This window comes from Lutjanus erythropterus, chromosome 16 (assembly GCF_056507025.1).
Source record: "Lutjanus erythropterus isolate fLutEry1 chromosome 16, fLutEry1.hap2, whole genome shotgun sequence".
NCBI lineage: Eukaryota > Metazoa > Chordata > Actinopteri > Lutjaniformes > Lutjanidae > Lutjanus > Lutjanus erythropterus.
The window spans coordinates 6,358,106-6,374,895 of record NC_139332.1 but is presented as its reverse complement, the minus strand read 5'-3'; the positions used below and the strand labels follow the sequence as shown (position 1 = coordinate 6,374,895).

Sequence of the window (16,790 nt, the reverse complement as noted above, 5' to 3'; positions counted from 1 at the left end):
GGTGAATTGACATGTATTCTTGTTATTCAAACAGTCAATATATTATATAATGACTTTTGGGGATAGATATACTTAGAGTATAATGACATTTATGATGATACTTTGGACTTTTGGGCGATTTGAGGTTACATGGATGTTTTTTTTTTTTCAGATTTATTGTGTTCTTTTGAATGTGATTTTCTGGCTGATGACACATTGATGACATGTTTCCGGTGATCATCAATCTTAGCAGGGTTATTGGAAAATTGAAGCAGCCTGAAGTTTGTATGTACATATATTAGACATGGAAATGTTTTGATGTTGCCCAACTGAGTTCTTCTCATTACATTTTATAATGGATAATGATTCACTCTCATGTGATGTGGATACAGCCAGGTTTATTTTGGAATCCTTTAAGGTGAGGCACTGTGTTTTAATCCGCTGTCTCTTATGATCAATCTGAACCTCAGTTGCTTACCATGGAAACAGCTATTTCATGTCTTCCCTGCACAAAACTATCAGACTTAGTAATTTATTATTTAAGATTACTTTCTTCTGTGACTCTAAACTAATCCTTTAAAATGCAGAAGTCATACAATAACAAAAACAAACTAATCGATCAAGGCAGGGGTAGACCAGCGACTCCCGCTTTTCTGCAAGGTAAAATTACTGATTTTGCTAATGAAGTCTGGTAGCTTTGGAGAGATCAATATTTGGCTTACATAACAGGCTGTCTGACGGCAGTATCATCATTTATGACCCACTAGAAATGTGTGGCGGTGTCTTTATCTGCAAAGACCCTGCCCTTTGTACTTTCTCATTTTCCCATGTTTTGTTGTGTTTGGGATGTTTCTAGGCTTCAGTCTGCTTAGCATTGGTGTGTTGCCCCCTGCCAATACATCATGCAAGTTTTGAGGTCAGAATAAACCTGCAGCAACTAACAGTTACATCAGATTCTCTGTCTCGTTCCTCTGCTCTCTTTGTGTGAGAGCTGCAGAGAGAGTTTGACACACATACACACACGGGCAGAGAAGACTGAGGATCGCTTTGGCTGTATTTACACAAAATCTCTACAAAAATGTAGCGACCAACAGTTACATTGCATTTTCTGTCTCTTTCCTCTGCTCTGTGTGTGTGAGAGAGCTACAGAAAGAGTTTGACACACATACACACACACAGGCAGAGCAGACTGAGGATCACTTTGGCTGTATTCACACAAAATCTGTATAAAAATGTAGCAGACAACAGTTACGTCGCATTCTCTGTCTTTTTCCTCTGCTCTGTGTGTGAGAGCTGCAAAAAGAGTTTGACACACATACACACATGGGCAGAGAAGACTGAGGATCACTTTGGCTGTATTCACACAATATCCGGCACTATTCGAGTGCTGTGAATCAATCGTATAATTATGTCTCTGATTCACTGTTTTGTTCTTGCTACTGGTGTATCCACTCTCTATGTCTTGTTTGTTGAGCTGGGCAGGAGGGGCTAACTTTGAATGGAGCATTCACAAAGAATCCGGCATATTTTACCTTTAAACTGATTTTTTTGGTGGCTTAAATATGTTTTGTTGTCCACAGCAGGATGTTGTACAGTGCTGGTGCCTCTCCAAACTGGGACCGTACCGACTGCCATCTACTTTAGGTAATACACTGACGATGGATAAGTACCTCATACAACCCCACTTCAAAAGAACCCAAAACATCCTTTTAACATGTAACAAAATGAGTATTAAGACAGCTCTAAAGCTTACAGAATAATCTTAAATAATATGTTACTAAGTCTGATGCAGGCAAGTGAAAAATGTTCATCAAATGGGCTTTGAAGTAGCTGTTTCCATGGTAAGTGACTGAAGTGAAGATGGATCATGAGAGACTGTGGATTAAAACACAGTTGCTCACCTGAACGGATTCCAAAATAAACCTGGCTGAGAGTGAATCATATTTCCATTATAAACTGTGGGAACATTCAGGAAGATAGAGAAAATGAATGCTCAAGCAGAGTAACGTCCTGAATAAACTGCTACTGTCTCGCACAATCCACTAAAATACCTTTGCACAATGTTCTCTTTGTGTTGAAGATGAAGAATTATGCAGTTCAATACACACTCAGTTAAGAAAGCAGCATTATTTGAGTATTTCTAATAATGCTGTTATGTCAAAGTTAGAAGAGTTTTTGTTTTCTCACATTTAAAGATCAGTCTGAGATTATTACAACTTCATCTGTACTTTCCGTTATGATAATTATGACAATGTCATGTTATATCCCGCCAGTGTCACAGAAATAGTAATAAAGCATTTTCAATGATTATTAACAATTTCTATAATAAAAATAGGCATCAATACATACATCTTTCGATAAATATCTAGATTACAAAATAATTCATTATGTAATATCATGATGGGAAAAAGAAAGAATTATAAAATTAATTTACAAATAAAATATCAATCCATCCATACATAGTACTCACATTAATAAACAACTTACAAAAACAACAGAATATAAATAACTGGATTCACAAATTAAGAATTTAAAAATTTATTCTATATTTGATCATATCATATTTTATTTATTATTGCTAGGTTAATATTTCATTTGTAAATTCTGTGTTTAGTCTGTTTAATTAAAATATAAAATAATGAATTTCTTTGACATGAATTCCATTTTTCATAAATTTCTAAATTAATTTATAAATATATTTACTAATGCATATTCTTACTGTACAATCAGTTATTAATTAATGAAATGTTTAATGAAATTACTATTTCCATGACACTTGTGGTCCTCCATACATCTGAGATACTAAAATAATCCCTCATTATTTAGGAAATGACACATTCACAGTAAACTTGGAAAGCACAGTAGCATTAAAGGAGTAGTCTGCAAATGTAACGTTGCACTGCTCTATCAGTGTTGGAAAAGTAACAAAAGTAATGCAGAAGAGCCAGTGACACCTTGGTTCTTATTCCAAGCATTTGTCGTCAAAAACTGTGGCCTACATTTCCCACAGTGCAACTAAACTGCTGGCAGTTCAGTCAAAGATTTGAGCACATTATGGTAGTTATGGGTAATGAAGCCTTAAGCAGAGATGTGAGCGGGCTGCAGAGGTTGGATGAGCTCACTTTCTGTCTAACTCCACACATTAGGACATTTATCTGACTTCACACAACTTTTCCACATAAACAGAAGAATTCCCCAACCCCTGTCAACAGACTTTGATGTGTAAAATCAAAGAAAAGAGCTGAAAACTTTAAATCAAAGAAAAAAAGATTTGATGTTTTTAGGACCTTTAGGAGTAGATTTTGACACAGAGCCCCTGTAAAGGACACAAGATCAGCTCATCATGCAGGACCCAGCTTTGGTGATGTTGGACTTTGTGTCGAGAAAATTTCTGAACAAATTTGCAATTAATCAAGTTTCCAAAAACCAATTAGCCCTCCTGGGGAGTTTGAGGCCACCCAGGCAGTTAGTAATCCAGTCTTCTCTTTTCCCCCTCACAGAAATTAGACTGTAAACTGTGATGGAAGTATTATAACAAGACATTTTGGTTGTCAGTGTTACTGTTCATATTTGTTTTCTCTTCCAAATAATTTTAGCAAACTTGTAGGTTTGCGTAGAACCTGTATGATCAGCTGACTGCTTCTGTTTCTTGCCCTTTAAGAATTTCCACCCTGGGTGCTATTGGGTGGAATCAACAATGTGGCTATTTGCACCCAGGTATATAGAGCCTGGAAATGCAAGAGACAAGCACCCAGGCGTCTATAGCCAACAATGCTATTTGCATCCAGAGGTGTAAACAGCCACACTGGCAATTTACATCCCTGTAATGAGGGTGTAAATAACCATATTGGCTAGATACCCACATTACCCACAGCTGCACTATTTCGTCCCACTCTTTCTTCTTTTCTTTTATCTCAGAATGACGTTCTTGGTCTTTCAACTTGTTGTTAATAGTGCTATTCTGTTTTTTTTTTTTTTTTTGTAGTTCTTTGGTTTTATTTCTATTTGTGTGTTTTAGTGCAACGTATTTATACTAAAGTTGCTTTTAAGTTTTTAAACTTTCTGAAGACTTGCTGAAAATGAACTTTGTTCTACTGTTCATAGAGACAAAAACAATTGATCTAGTGCCTAAATATCACTGTATGTTCTAATTCCAATGCTTCAGTAACTTAAAGGGACACAAGGGGCGGGACAGCCAGTGTGGCAATTTGTATCTGGGTGTAAATAGCCAAGAGTGGAAGAGACAAGCACTCATGGGTCCATGGCCAACAAAACTAGTTGCACCTAGGATGAAATAGTCAATATATATTTAAATCCAGGTGTATATAACCTAATATGGAAGAGACAATATGGCAACAATGCTATTTACACCCAGGACTGTAAATAGCTACATTGGCAGGTGCAAACAGCCAACATGGCTGTTAACACCTGCATGGCAGAGAAAATATTCTCACTGGGGTGCAAACAGACACTCTGTAAAATTTATGGCCCAAACTGCAAAAATAAGAAAATAAGAATTATCCTTATGATGGAAATACTTGCCTTGATGTTTCTTTTCAGTCTCTTTCACCTTGCTGTTTATTGTATTTTTCTTTTTGTTAGTTATTTTTTATTTAGTATATCTTCAGTTTTTCTTATGTTTGATTTATTGCAGGATATTAATACTAGAGGTGATTTTACTTTTTCAGATTCTCCTGAGGACTGGTTGAAAATTAGCTTCATGCTGCTTTATAAACAAAAGATTGTCTAGTGCTTAAACATCACTGCATGTCGTAATTCCGGTGCTCCAAAAGCTTAAAAAAAAACACCAGTAGCTTATTTATTTCTGAATAGACAGTGCATAGACCTCTGTGTTTATAAGTTTGTTAGCCTCAGAAGCTGAAGCTGAGGTCTGCAAAGCGCACCAGAGGAAAATCCTGCTGTATCCAAGAATCCCTGACAGCCAAATCTGCTTCCTGCGAGCTCTGCAAGACACAGCGTAAGCAGAGCGCTCCACCAGTGTTTGATTGTTGAGCCCAATAGGAAGCAGGCAGGAGGAACTGTCACCGGCTGCGGCTCAATTACTGTAGTTGTGAGGGTGATGGCGGCTCTCCTTGTGACAGGGGGATTGGGGACTGTCAGGCTGTCAGCTTGGCATTCAGTGGCTCAAAAGCAAAAAAAAATTCCATTGGTGCTGACACTCAACATATCAAATAAAGTGGAGGGAGAAAACACAATCACGGCGTGTTTTTTTTGTTTTTGTTTTTTTGACACGTGTGTTTTAAGTTGTCATTTCCTAACCAGTCAAATCTAATGAATCAAATTACAACACCATGCTACTTTTTGTGCGTTATCCATTTGTGCAAATTCATTTTGTCCTGCTGACAAGACAGCAATGTGTAGGTGTAGATAATTAAGTGCTGTCTTGTTTTTCCATATTCCTCCACTGCTTGGTGGTTTCAAGTGCTGCTGTAAAATTGAGTGAAAAACAATATCACAGTTTTTAGCAGATAGTAAAATGCATATTGAAGGTGCAGTTTAAAAAAAAAAAAAAAAACTGCTGCCAATTTCATATCATATCTGTCATTCCCTCTCAATCTCTCCACTGGGTCAAGAATAACCCTGAGTAGCATTCAATTACATTGAAAAGTCTTGCTTATTCTCCATAACAATAAGTGTTTGACCTTCTGTACTTCGACTCTCTGGGAATTTGCATTAGAATGTGCCTAATCTGCTGATGTACACAGGAAAATATTAATACAAAGATAAGCAAAATCATTTTACCATTTTGCCACCGGCCACGGCCCCGGCTGATTAATGTTCCACTGGTCTCCATTTAAAAGGCTGATCTTCCATTTAGTTACGCTGATCCAGCTTATTTTGTGAGTCAATATTTGTGTTTTTTTCCGCTGGTACTGGATGACTAAAGGCATGGATTTGTGTAAGCGGTGCACAATAATTATGTGAGCATGAAGGAGCATGCACAGAAAACTAGAAATTCAAGAAGATCTGAAGCTGGAGCTGAGTAACTATGACAATAAACAATTTCAGAGCATGCATAAAAAAACCCTTCCTGTTTTGTAATGTTGCATTTGCAGAGAGGTAACAATTACATGTCTTATTTCAGCATCTTTTTAGTCAAATAAAACCGCCCACTCACTGTCTTCCTCGGTCTGAAAGGTGACCTCTCTGCTCTCCTTCTTGCCTTCGGGGTTGGCCAGCGCCAGTCGGACGTGGACCGAGCGGAAGGGCGGCAGGTCTCTCAGGGTGAAGTGGGACGTGTTGCGGTCCACGGACAGGCACTCTCTGACGGTGGCGTTGTTCCCGCCGCTGCCCCCTGTGGGCATGGAGTAGCGGTAGCACAGGGACAGGGAGTAGGTGTGGCAGCGGGTGAGGTTGTAGCCCAGCGGCTCCCACTGGAGGACCAGCTGCCGGGGCTGGATCTCCGAAGCTGTCAGACCCCGCAAGGCACGCATGGGCTCTGAGAGGGCCGAGAAGGAGAAATTATATCAATATAGTGCAAACAGTGAGCTCATATTTACCTGCTCCTGGAAAGAAAACCACAGGGACCACAGAAGAAAAATTGTCAAACAGTGTGAGGAAGAAGCTCGCTGACTGCATTTTGTTTCTCAGCTCTAAATGTCAATTTCATAAAATATTCAGATAACAATATCTGCTGATGTGTATTTTCAGTTTTGTGAAGCATATAAGCAAAAGTTAAACTTGTTTTCTAAACATTTACTTCACAAAATGACAGAATCTCTTAAGCTGTAATACAATAACCACACTGCCGACTCAAAATTGCAGAGTTATACCACATTATATGTATTCCACTTGATGATGAGGACTGTAAGATATAGTTGAAAGACCACAAACTTATCCCACAGTCAAGAGTGGACTTCCAGACTCAAGTCATTATATACAGTCCACGATTTACATTTTAACAGAAGATTATCATTTTTGAAGCAGCATGAAATACTCCTTTTGCCCCTTAGTGATAGTAGAACAAGCTGTAAACACATTATCATGTTATAAAACTGTCATGGGGCCCTTATTATCAAGCAACTGCATTTATTAGCATTAAGCATTCACTTGGAGTTGTGTGTCTGGCCAGCTGACAAAAGTAAGTTCAATATCGGTTATTCTTTTAGCTCTGTTTTGGTCTCCACCAACTCCTGATGGAAATATCTGGCTATATAGGCTTGACTATGTTCACTAGCTAGTTGCTGACTTTGTCTGCTATTTGGTGCCGTACGGTTTGCGTACAATGGGTTTTTCATGAATGTAAAACCAGAACAATGAGCTAAAAGATGCTAAAACATTGATGGGAACTGCAGAGTTGATAATAATTGTAATAATTGTCTTTGGTTTCATCTCTACAAGTGATACCTTTAATATTACACATCTTTTCTTAACACTTAAACTATATTAGGTGTTATCAACAGGTCAGTCTCAGAACCCATCACCTATCGTCTGATATCCAGAAAACAGATTACTGCCTAAGACCTCCTCTTCTGTACTCTGGTCATTGTTTAGGTCTACAGTCTCATTAGAAATTTGAGATGTGGGAAGGGAGTTGGCGGCTAATTTATATGAAGAGAATCTGTACAATCTGCATTACAATAAATAATAGAAAAAAACAATAAAAAGTTAAATCATCGTTAGTATACAGTCATGAGATTGCATTTCGACCAATGCATTCTGCCTCCTTTTGCTCTCGACATAAACTGTTTACCTGCATGCAAACAAAGCCTGCTCAAACGTGATTGGTCAATACTACTCGGACTACAATTGGACTACAAACAGAAAACAGATTCATATGGAGATATCTTTTAATAGAAGTGATCAACAGGTAAACCTGATACAAGTTCAGAGACAAAAGTGGAGCAACAGAGTTCTTGAACCACATTACAAGTATGATGGAAAATGAGCACTGCCCATCAATTTACACCTCAAACCTCTTCCGTGGTCACGTAACCTGACACGACAGATGACTTGTTACACAGATCCATCTGGGAAGTCGTCCTTAGAAAATGTTGGGCAGGCACTTTAAAAAAACACTGGGCAGGCAATTGGATGTCTATCACACCTAACATGGGCTACTGGCAGAAGAGTGAAAACATCTTTTCCGCTGAGAAAATCTATCAGTGCCGTTCTTTGCCCTTCTTTCAATGAAGAAATTCTCTCCAGTACTGATATAACTGATGCTATCACAGTATCTATGCTAACCTCTTCAAGAGACACCACTGTTTGTTTGAAATTAGTCGCTTCCAACCATTTCTGTAGCTGCCAGTAGTTCTTCCTAGGGTTCCGATTGACACAAATTGATAACTTGAAGCCTGACAAGATAGATTCTCACGCGATCTTGTGAGCTTGTGAATCCAGCTGCCTCGCAAGGTAAATGGTCATGAGCTTTCACTGTTAGAATGAGTTCACAGGTACAAGTGATCATCTGATCATCATCCTATGGGTCGGGGGATGCAAAAGTATTTCCTGATACTCAGAAGGATCATGCACTACAATCTCTGTTCCGTCACTTTGAATGGAGCCTGTTTGAGGTGGTTTGGATCTCTAATGAGGATCTCTCTTGAATTCTTGCCTGTGGGATGTATTCTAGGCACGTCAAACTGGGAGAAAACCCAAAGGCTACACATCTCATCTACCCTGGTATCTCCCAAGAGGACATAACTAAGAAGACAGGTGTCTAGCTACTGAACATTGATACAGAAGAAAATTGATGGTTGAGTGGACAGGAAACCATGATCCGTTTATTTCTAGTTAGAGGGGATGAGATGCTGTTCTCTCTTGCAGCACAATTTTGTGATTTATGCTGACAAGACAACTGGGTTTTTTACCTTAAAATCTCTCCCTGTAGAGCTTAAACGAGGAATACTGATATGGAAAAGGAGACAGCAACAGTTGCAGCTGACTTTACAGGCTTACACTACGAGGTTACAGAGGGGTGAATCAAGGGGAAAAAAATAACTGCCTGAAGAAGAAGTATACAACATAACATTCTACCTTCCCATCTCTCCATCTTGTCTTAACATGGATGAGGTTCAGTAGGAGTCCAGTGGACAGCCTTGGCAGAGAATCAATTGTGAACGGCTGAAGCCTAATTAATGCTGTCATGTGTGAAAGCTCCGATTGCAGATCTCCATGTCCCTGTCACGCAAAATGTCCAGTTCGAGCACAGAAGGGGTTATTTCTGTCCTGTAGCCTGGCCCCAGACTTGGAGTGTACTGCTGAGACATCAGATAAACCAAGAGGAGGGCGACGCCTTCAGCGTGGCACGGACTGCCAGTGCAGACTAGAGCTGCAGACCTGCTGCGGGGGCTGGACATGGGGAGGCAATAGCTCCAGCCCTGCTGCTTCACTAAACATAGATCAAAAGCTGCCGCGTAAATGAACAGAGCAATGTCAGGGAGAGGACATCAGTTCTGAGGGGACAGAGCCGAGACAGAGGAGGAAATGTCCTGAGAGTCCTTGCTGATTTGAAAGATGTTTGCTCTTTCCCAAAAGGGCGAGACAGGCAGTGTTTAGCTGATTTGTGTCTTCACAGCCGATACAAGCGAAAACCTTCCTGCGACATAGATCATGAGGTAAAACTGGAACTTAGCTGTCCATCAAAGTTCCGCAAGAATGGACCATCAAATACTGATGTTTTGTCGCAGCCCTTGGTTTCTTCACATGACAAGAAATACAACAAGTAAGTCAAACAAAGACTTTCACCCAGGAGGACAGGGCTCGTGACCCATGTAAAACATTTTAAGCGACATAGTATTACTTAAGTCATATGACTGACCATGGTGTTTTCCTAAACCTAAACCTAACCTAAAGTTTTGTAGCCTAAACATAACCAAACTGCGACAGTTTGACAACATTAGCCACATGTTAACAGCTGGGGAAACTAGCACAGCACTAGAAAAAGTACAGTTTTCCAAGCTACCAATCACTTAACAATGGAAGAGGTTGAACTAGGAAAAGGGGTTCAAACTACTCTCAAAATGATCGTATTGTCCATAGTCATGTGATGTGAAATTATCACAAAATATAATACAAAAAAAATCTAATGCCATCAACAAATTCCACTCAGTTGACATGCCCTAATTCCTGCCTTTTTGGCCTGTGCTCAGATAACAGTTGAGCAAACTTGGTACCTCGGTCACTTCTCTCCTTGTCCTGTTGGAGCAAAATATCGTCACACACGCTAATGTTAGCAAAACACTAACTAACAAGCTAGCTAATGCTAGAAAAGACTAACTTGTAAGCCTCTTCAAAATTTGACTTCTTTTTAACACAGACAAACCTTGCACAAAGTGTAATGAAGTGCAGGAAACAAGAAAGGAAAACGTTGGCAGAGGTACCTAGCTTGCTCAACTGTTATTGGAGAACAAAGCAAAAATGGGGACCAAGGAAGGGACAATTGAGTTTATAGCAAAAATAAATAAAAAAAATAAAAATAAAAATACTGAAATACTGGAGTCCTTAACTTGTCCTACACTGAACGATCCCATCTGGGCTTTTCAAGGACAAAAGTGCAAGGAATGTTGGTTTTTTGTTGCAAGCAATTTTTATATTGTGGATTATCTTAATACAACTAAAAAAGTAAATTAAAAAATATTTTTAACATGCAACTTTTTAGACTGTTTAACTGACTTGGTCTTAGTAGAAATGGGCCTGTTGTCTTGCAAGTTCCAACTTGCACAATTTAAGACCATATGAAAACAGGCCTAAACAGTGGACCTGTTCTTTGACTTATATAAGAGTGTGTTCACACCAGCTGTGTTTAGCCCAGTTGAACTGATTCATGTAGTGTTTACTGCCTTGGTTTGGAACTGGTATGGACCAAACAACCGCCCTCTCGTCCATCTCGAAGGGGTGATCTTGGACCGTTGTCAAGTGAAGTATATAATTGTCAATTTTCTCTTTTTGTTTTAGTGACGGTGAATTAGTCGCAAGTTTGCTATCAAAATGTGGACAGGCAGGGGGACAAATCTTGACTCACGATGATGTGAGAAGTGCCTGTATAATCTGTTGCCTTATGAGATGTTCACATACATAGTCCTCTAACATCTGTTGATAACATCTGCTGAACAATACTTGAAAGACGTTTCACCTTCAGGTGTGAAGTCACCCTAAATCAAACTGTGACTGTTTCGTAACATTAACCACATGTTAAAAAGGTTTTCTGGTAGCATCTTCTGCAGATGCCCAAGGGTATCTTGTGCAGAATGAAACGCCAAGTGGTGTGAAAAAGCAGTGTGTGTTTAACGACCTTTGAGGAGTACAGGTTGCAATGACTTTCATGATGTCAGATGTTTTTAAACAATATCAGCTCAGAACAGCGGTCTAATCCAGCTAAAACCAGGTCTGCCACCAGAGGCCCACTCACTGAATGTGCATTTTCTGCTCGAGACACCATTACTCATCATTACAGCAGCACCGCGGCAGGCTCGGCCCTGTCCTCTCCACCCGCCAGTCCTCCACCAGTGCTGCCCCAAACTGACATTCAGCTTGATTAGCCTAATCAGAGGGATTAGCTAGAGGCAGGGGGAGCGAAGGAGGAATTGGGAGGCCGCACAAGAGATGAGCAGCGGAAGAGAAATAGATGAATAAGGGAGCGTCCCTGTGGGTCTGCACATTTCATCTCATCCTCCTCATCTTTAACAGCTGCCTCAGTGAGCTGCCACTGAGGCCTGTCCCTCCTGCCAGGAGCTATGTTGGAATTATGATGGACTATCAGTGCACACCCTGGTACTTATCATGGAACCACATGGGGTTTGCACTACTGACATGCCTATTTTGAATAACTTTCTGCAGGTACCAATATCTTGAAATTGAACCTCTGATATTTAAATCATGTTGATGTTCTGGCTTCATGACAGTTTAATCAGATACTGAGGAAATTCTCCTCCTAATACTTTCCACAGTGTGGAAGGAGGAGAGGTTGGCCTTGCAAAAAAGAACAGAACTTTAAATGTGCTTATTGCTACTTGGACATCGACATGTAACCAGTCCATGACAATGACAAACAGTACAAATCTTTAACCTACAGGAGAAGTTAAACTTTAAGTCTCCCTCTGCTCAAAAATGTATTTTTCTTCTTGTTCCTACAGTTGAATATTTGAGATTCACTGTTCAGAATGATGTATGTGCAGAGTTTGACATTCATCTACTGAAAGTAGAAAGTTTCTCTGTACTCACTGAAAATCCCATTTTAAGGGGCGGGCCTACAAGCATTATTTGTGACATCACAAATAGTGGGCAAGACAATCTTTATCCTAAACCTTTAACCTTTATTGTTTTTATTCCTTTTAAAATAAAATAAAATGTAACATTCTTTGAGCTACACGTTTTATATGACAGGTGCTATATAAAAAAAAGTTTATTATTATTATTGTTGTTGTTGTTGTTGTTGTTCAGCTAGCAAAAGTGTGATGTGGAAATTAAAGTCAGCACTCACACACTGAGAATTGACTTCACAGTGAAGTAGGAGACATCCCTGGTTCAGAAGTTCAACTTTTATTTATACATTCAGAATTTTTAATGAAAGAGACGGAGTAGATGCTATTTCAAAGATTTCGACAAGGTAATTACTTTGTAAAAAAAACATAGCAGATAAAAATGATTATTCATAGAAGAGCTATTTATACACATCACCCATTCTTGAGACATGTTACCAATCATGTCATATCAAAAAATAAATTAATTAATAAAAAAAAAAAAAAATTAAGAATTATTGATACCAAGACTCTAATTCCAACTTCTTTGTGTTTTTTTCTGTTTGAATTTATATATTTGAAATACAATTAATTTATGAAATGTTTTGGTTTGCTTTCATTTGTTTTTTTAATTTCTAAACTTGCGCTGTGCCAGAAAACACACTTGTCCCAGCCAAGAATTCACAACTTCAATCAAATTAAAAATGTGTTTGTGCCTTCAAAATCTGAAACTATCAATACCTACTGACAACACAGGTGCAAAAATGTGCTATTATAATCACCTGTGTTTTTTAGATTTCAACTCAGTCAGATTTTTACAAAAACATAATTTAATCAGACATAAAAAGGGTCAGCTATACCGTAAGGACCCCGTCTCACTTCCTGGTTTAAAAAAGGCTGGAATACTGCTCAAGCACTGGTAAACTTTCTATTTTTTGACAAATTCATTAAATAATATTGCTATCAGATGTGTCTCAACCTAAAATGTCAACTCTATAGCCCTTCTAAATCAAAGCTAAATAAACTAAAATCTAAATAAGCTAAAAATGTGTATTTTGATTAGCATTAAGACAACTCTGAGCAACTTTAAAAAATAATGCAGTGAAATGAAAAAAATGTAACGTTTAGTCGGCTCTAAGATTTTACATCTGACAGAGTTGGTTTCTATTTTTAATGAAAATATGAATCACAGGGAGGCTGGCCTGTTACAAGGTTTAATAGCCATGAGTTTGATCTTTTAAAATATATTTTCTTAGCATAATTGAAGAGCATAAATCAAAAACCCCTAAAAATATGGTTTCATCCAAATTCTAAAGAATGAATGACATGTTAGAACATGTCTGGAGGGGATCTTTGACACTGACAAAGACGCAGGGTTTTAAACTCTTATTATAAGGTAACATTTCATCTGTGGTCAAGTTCCAATTCCAGTTTGATGAATACTATCCTAAAAATGCCCACCCGCTAGTATATTACAGTAATAATCAAATATAGTGTATATTAATAAAAGCCTGATTGCTTAAAGATAGAGTCAGAGATTCTGGAGAAAGATACTTGATTACTGAGTTTTATTTCCAGGTTGTTAAATACCGGTGCTTTGGGCTGAGGCAGTCAAGAAAACAATGAAACTCAACAATTGATCCAACCCAAAGCATCTGTAATTGATGACCTGGGAATGAGACTCAACAATCAACTATCTTTCTCCAGAATCTTCTACGCCTCACTTATTTCTTGCTTCAAATAATTGGTCCTTGAAAACCTGTACATGTTGCAACCTTTCTTGTGGATCTTGTAAATTCCATGTGTGCTCTGTTTACACTTGGCCCTCAGAGGCCAAGAATTTTCTTCAGAACACAAACAGCTGCCAAGTGCTTGACCTCCATGAATCACTCATATAATCAACCTCCGTTAACATGACTCCCACTATTAGCGCGAATGCGACGAGGATAGACGCACACCTTGCAAACATTCGCGCCTGAAAAAGAAGCACAAGGCCCTGGCGCTTTGTGTCTTTGTTGCCTCTCCACAATTAATAATTTAAAATGGGAGAATTAAACTCATTTATGGAGAGGGTGTCCTCGACAGCATTCACAGCATTGCACTTGGTGGTTGTACACATGGACAGTACTTACATGAAGGAAAAAAAAAGAGTATTTGAGACAGAAATTCCAAACCTGCCTCCTATGACCTCCACATATCAGTTGGTGTGAAGAGGTTGAGGCATTCAACAGGGCATCAGACGCTGTAAGACATCTAACAAGCACCTCATTGTGAGCATACTGAGGCCTTGAGATGAATGGGAAAGCAATACTACCAATTTTCACCACGACTTCTTTTAGAATCATTTTAATGCTATAATTACATATGAATTGGCTCATACTTGCTGTTACCGGTGGACTGGTGTCTGTCTGAGGGGCAGCACTGCACCGAAGGTTGTGATGCACTTTGTCATGTTTTGTCCACTGCAAGGGTACTCTAGAGGGCCCTTCGACATGTTGTGTCGGAAAATAGGTCACTAGAGGGCACTTCACTGTATTTTTTACAATGTTTTGTCTAAGTGAAGGGCACTCTGAAGGACGCTTTTTATATTTTGCCCATGGAAGGGCACTCTTGAGGACAGTTATGTTTTGTCCATGGAAGGGCATTCTGGAGGACACTTTATTACGTTTTGTCCATTGAATGGTTCTGTAGGGGGAACTTCATCATGTTTAGTCCACTGGAAGGGCACTCTAGAGGGTACTTTATCATTTTTTGTCCACTATAAGGACACTAGAGGGCACTTTATCATTTTCTGTCCACTGGAAGAGCACTCTAGAGGGCACTTCACATTGTCTTGGATATGTGGCCACTCTAGTGGGCATTTATCATGTTTTATCTATGATAAGGGCAACTAAGAGGGTTACTTTGCAGCCTACTTTTAAGCATGGGGGCAAGCTGCCCCCCCCCCAAATCCATCAGACCAGAGCATGAACACAAAAAAAAGCAAACGGGCACATAATTCATTTAGCATTTGAACTGGGCCCTCTGTGTGGCCAGCTGCCCTCAACAATAGCCACGTTGGATTGCAATCCTCCACACCAGCCAGTATGAAATGTCACACTCAACGAATGTCCAAAAAGAGGAGCCACTGTGCTAAAAGACGTGGCTCTCTGTGACACATTAGGAAGACAAATTCATCCAGAGTTTTGTGTCACAGGGCCTCTGCTGTCTGCTGCGTTCTCCCCGGGGATAAAGCCTCAGATGTGAGCAATGGGAGCTGACAGGAGGTGGGCGAGTGGAAGACACTGACGAGAGTGGATCAAAGAGTGTGGCAGGTGACAGGGGCGTCATACTGTCTACTTGACAGAATGGCGGGGAGCCTTTTTCACCCGGATGAGCAGCACTGCAGCTAAAACACAGATGAGAGGTAGCAAGAGGACCCTGTCCTCTGTTTGCATGACACAAGAACCTGAAAGGGATAGTATGGATTATCTGAAGTGGGGTTGTATGAGGTACTTATCCACCGTCAGGAGCCGACACACCTCCAGTTTGGAGAAGCAGAGAAGAGCACCAACACTGAAGCTACAATATGTACAGCTGCACTAAAATATTAAAAAGTTGAGAAAACTCAAATCATCAAGACAACGTACTGTAATAGATTTCTGAGTTTTGACCCCCAACTCAAACTCTTTGAAAAAGTTCTACTAGTTACTATTTTTTTTTAGGTAATTAACTTTTCTTCTCTTCTTAAACCTTAATCTCTGAGTTTTAGAAAATTTCCATTTCAAAAATAATTGAGTGAACTCATTGAAGTCAAGGTGAATAATTGTTGATATTTCAATATTTCCATTTAAAATCATTTAATTTTCAGCCACTCAAATAATGACAAGTATGGTCCAAGTAAGCTCACTGTGAACAGTTTTTAAAACACAACTCCTTTTGAGTTTTTAAAACTCAGAGATTCAAGTTTTTCCAAAGAAGATAAGTAAAATATCTCAACTAAATAAAATAGATTGGCAAAACATTTTTTAGTTCATTTCCAAACTTGTTTTGTCTGAATTGGGCTCAAAACTCAAAGTTCTATTGCAGTAAGTTTTTTTTTTTTTCTACGGTGTGTGAACAAGGTCAGCGACAGGAAACTCCTGTTATAAAAGCCAAATATCGCTCTCTCCAAACCAGTAATTTTACTTTGCAGGACACAGGAGTTTCTGTTCTACCATGCCTCAATTGGTTATTTTGCTTGTGTTATTGTGTGACTTTGATGTTTTAAAGGGTTAGTTCGGATTTACCAAAGTATAGTTTAGTTGGTTTGGAGAGAGGGATATTTGGCAGATGTAACGGCAGTTTCCCATCAGAAAAGGCTGTTGATTTTTTCAGATGGACTCTTTTAAGTGTCTGTTCACAGCAGTTCATTGCTTAGCTTCTGTGTTAGTGTCCCTATCTACGCCTCCAAAGTGTGGGCGTGCCGACCGCCATTTACTGTAGGTAATACACTGACAGTTGGTGAGTACCTCATACAACCCTACTAGAACAATCTGAACTACCCCTTTAATACGGCGCTAGCACTTGAACTTTCCTCTACAGTGAGTCAGTAACCCCAGGATGTGGTGCATCAACTGTGAATCTTCA

General features: G+C 39.2%; 1 protein-coding gene across 6 annotated transcripts in view; it reads right to left on the bottom strand.

The window, feature by feature from the left end:
• Window positions 1-16,790, bottom strand: part of ptprua (protein tyrosine phosphatase receptor type Ua) — a 310,129-nt gene that overhangs the window by 97,019 nt on the left and 196,320 nt on the right. For all 6 annotated transcript variants that reach the window (XM_084739999.1, XM_084740002.1, XM_084740000.1 and 3 more), the window contains exon 8: window positions 6,119-6,439. In XM_084739999.1, coding sequence (XP_084596125.1) covers window positions 6,119-6,439 — 321 coding nt within the window. The remainder of the gene's footprint in view (window positions 1-6,118; window positions 6,440-16,790) is intronic.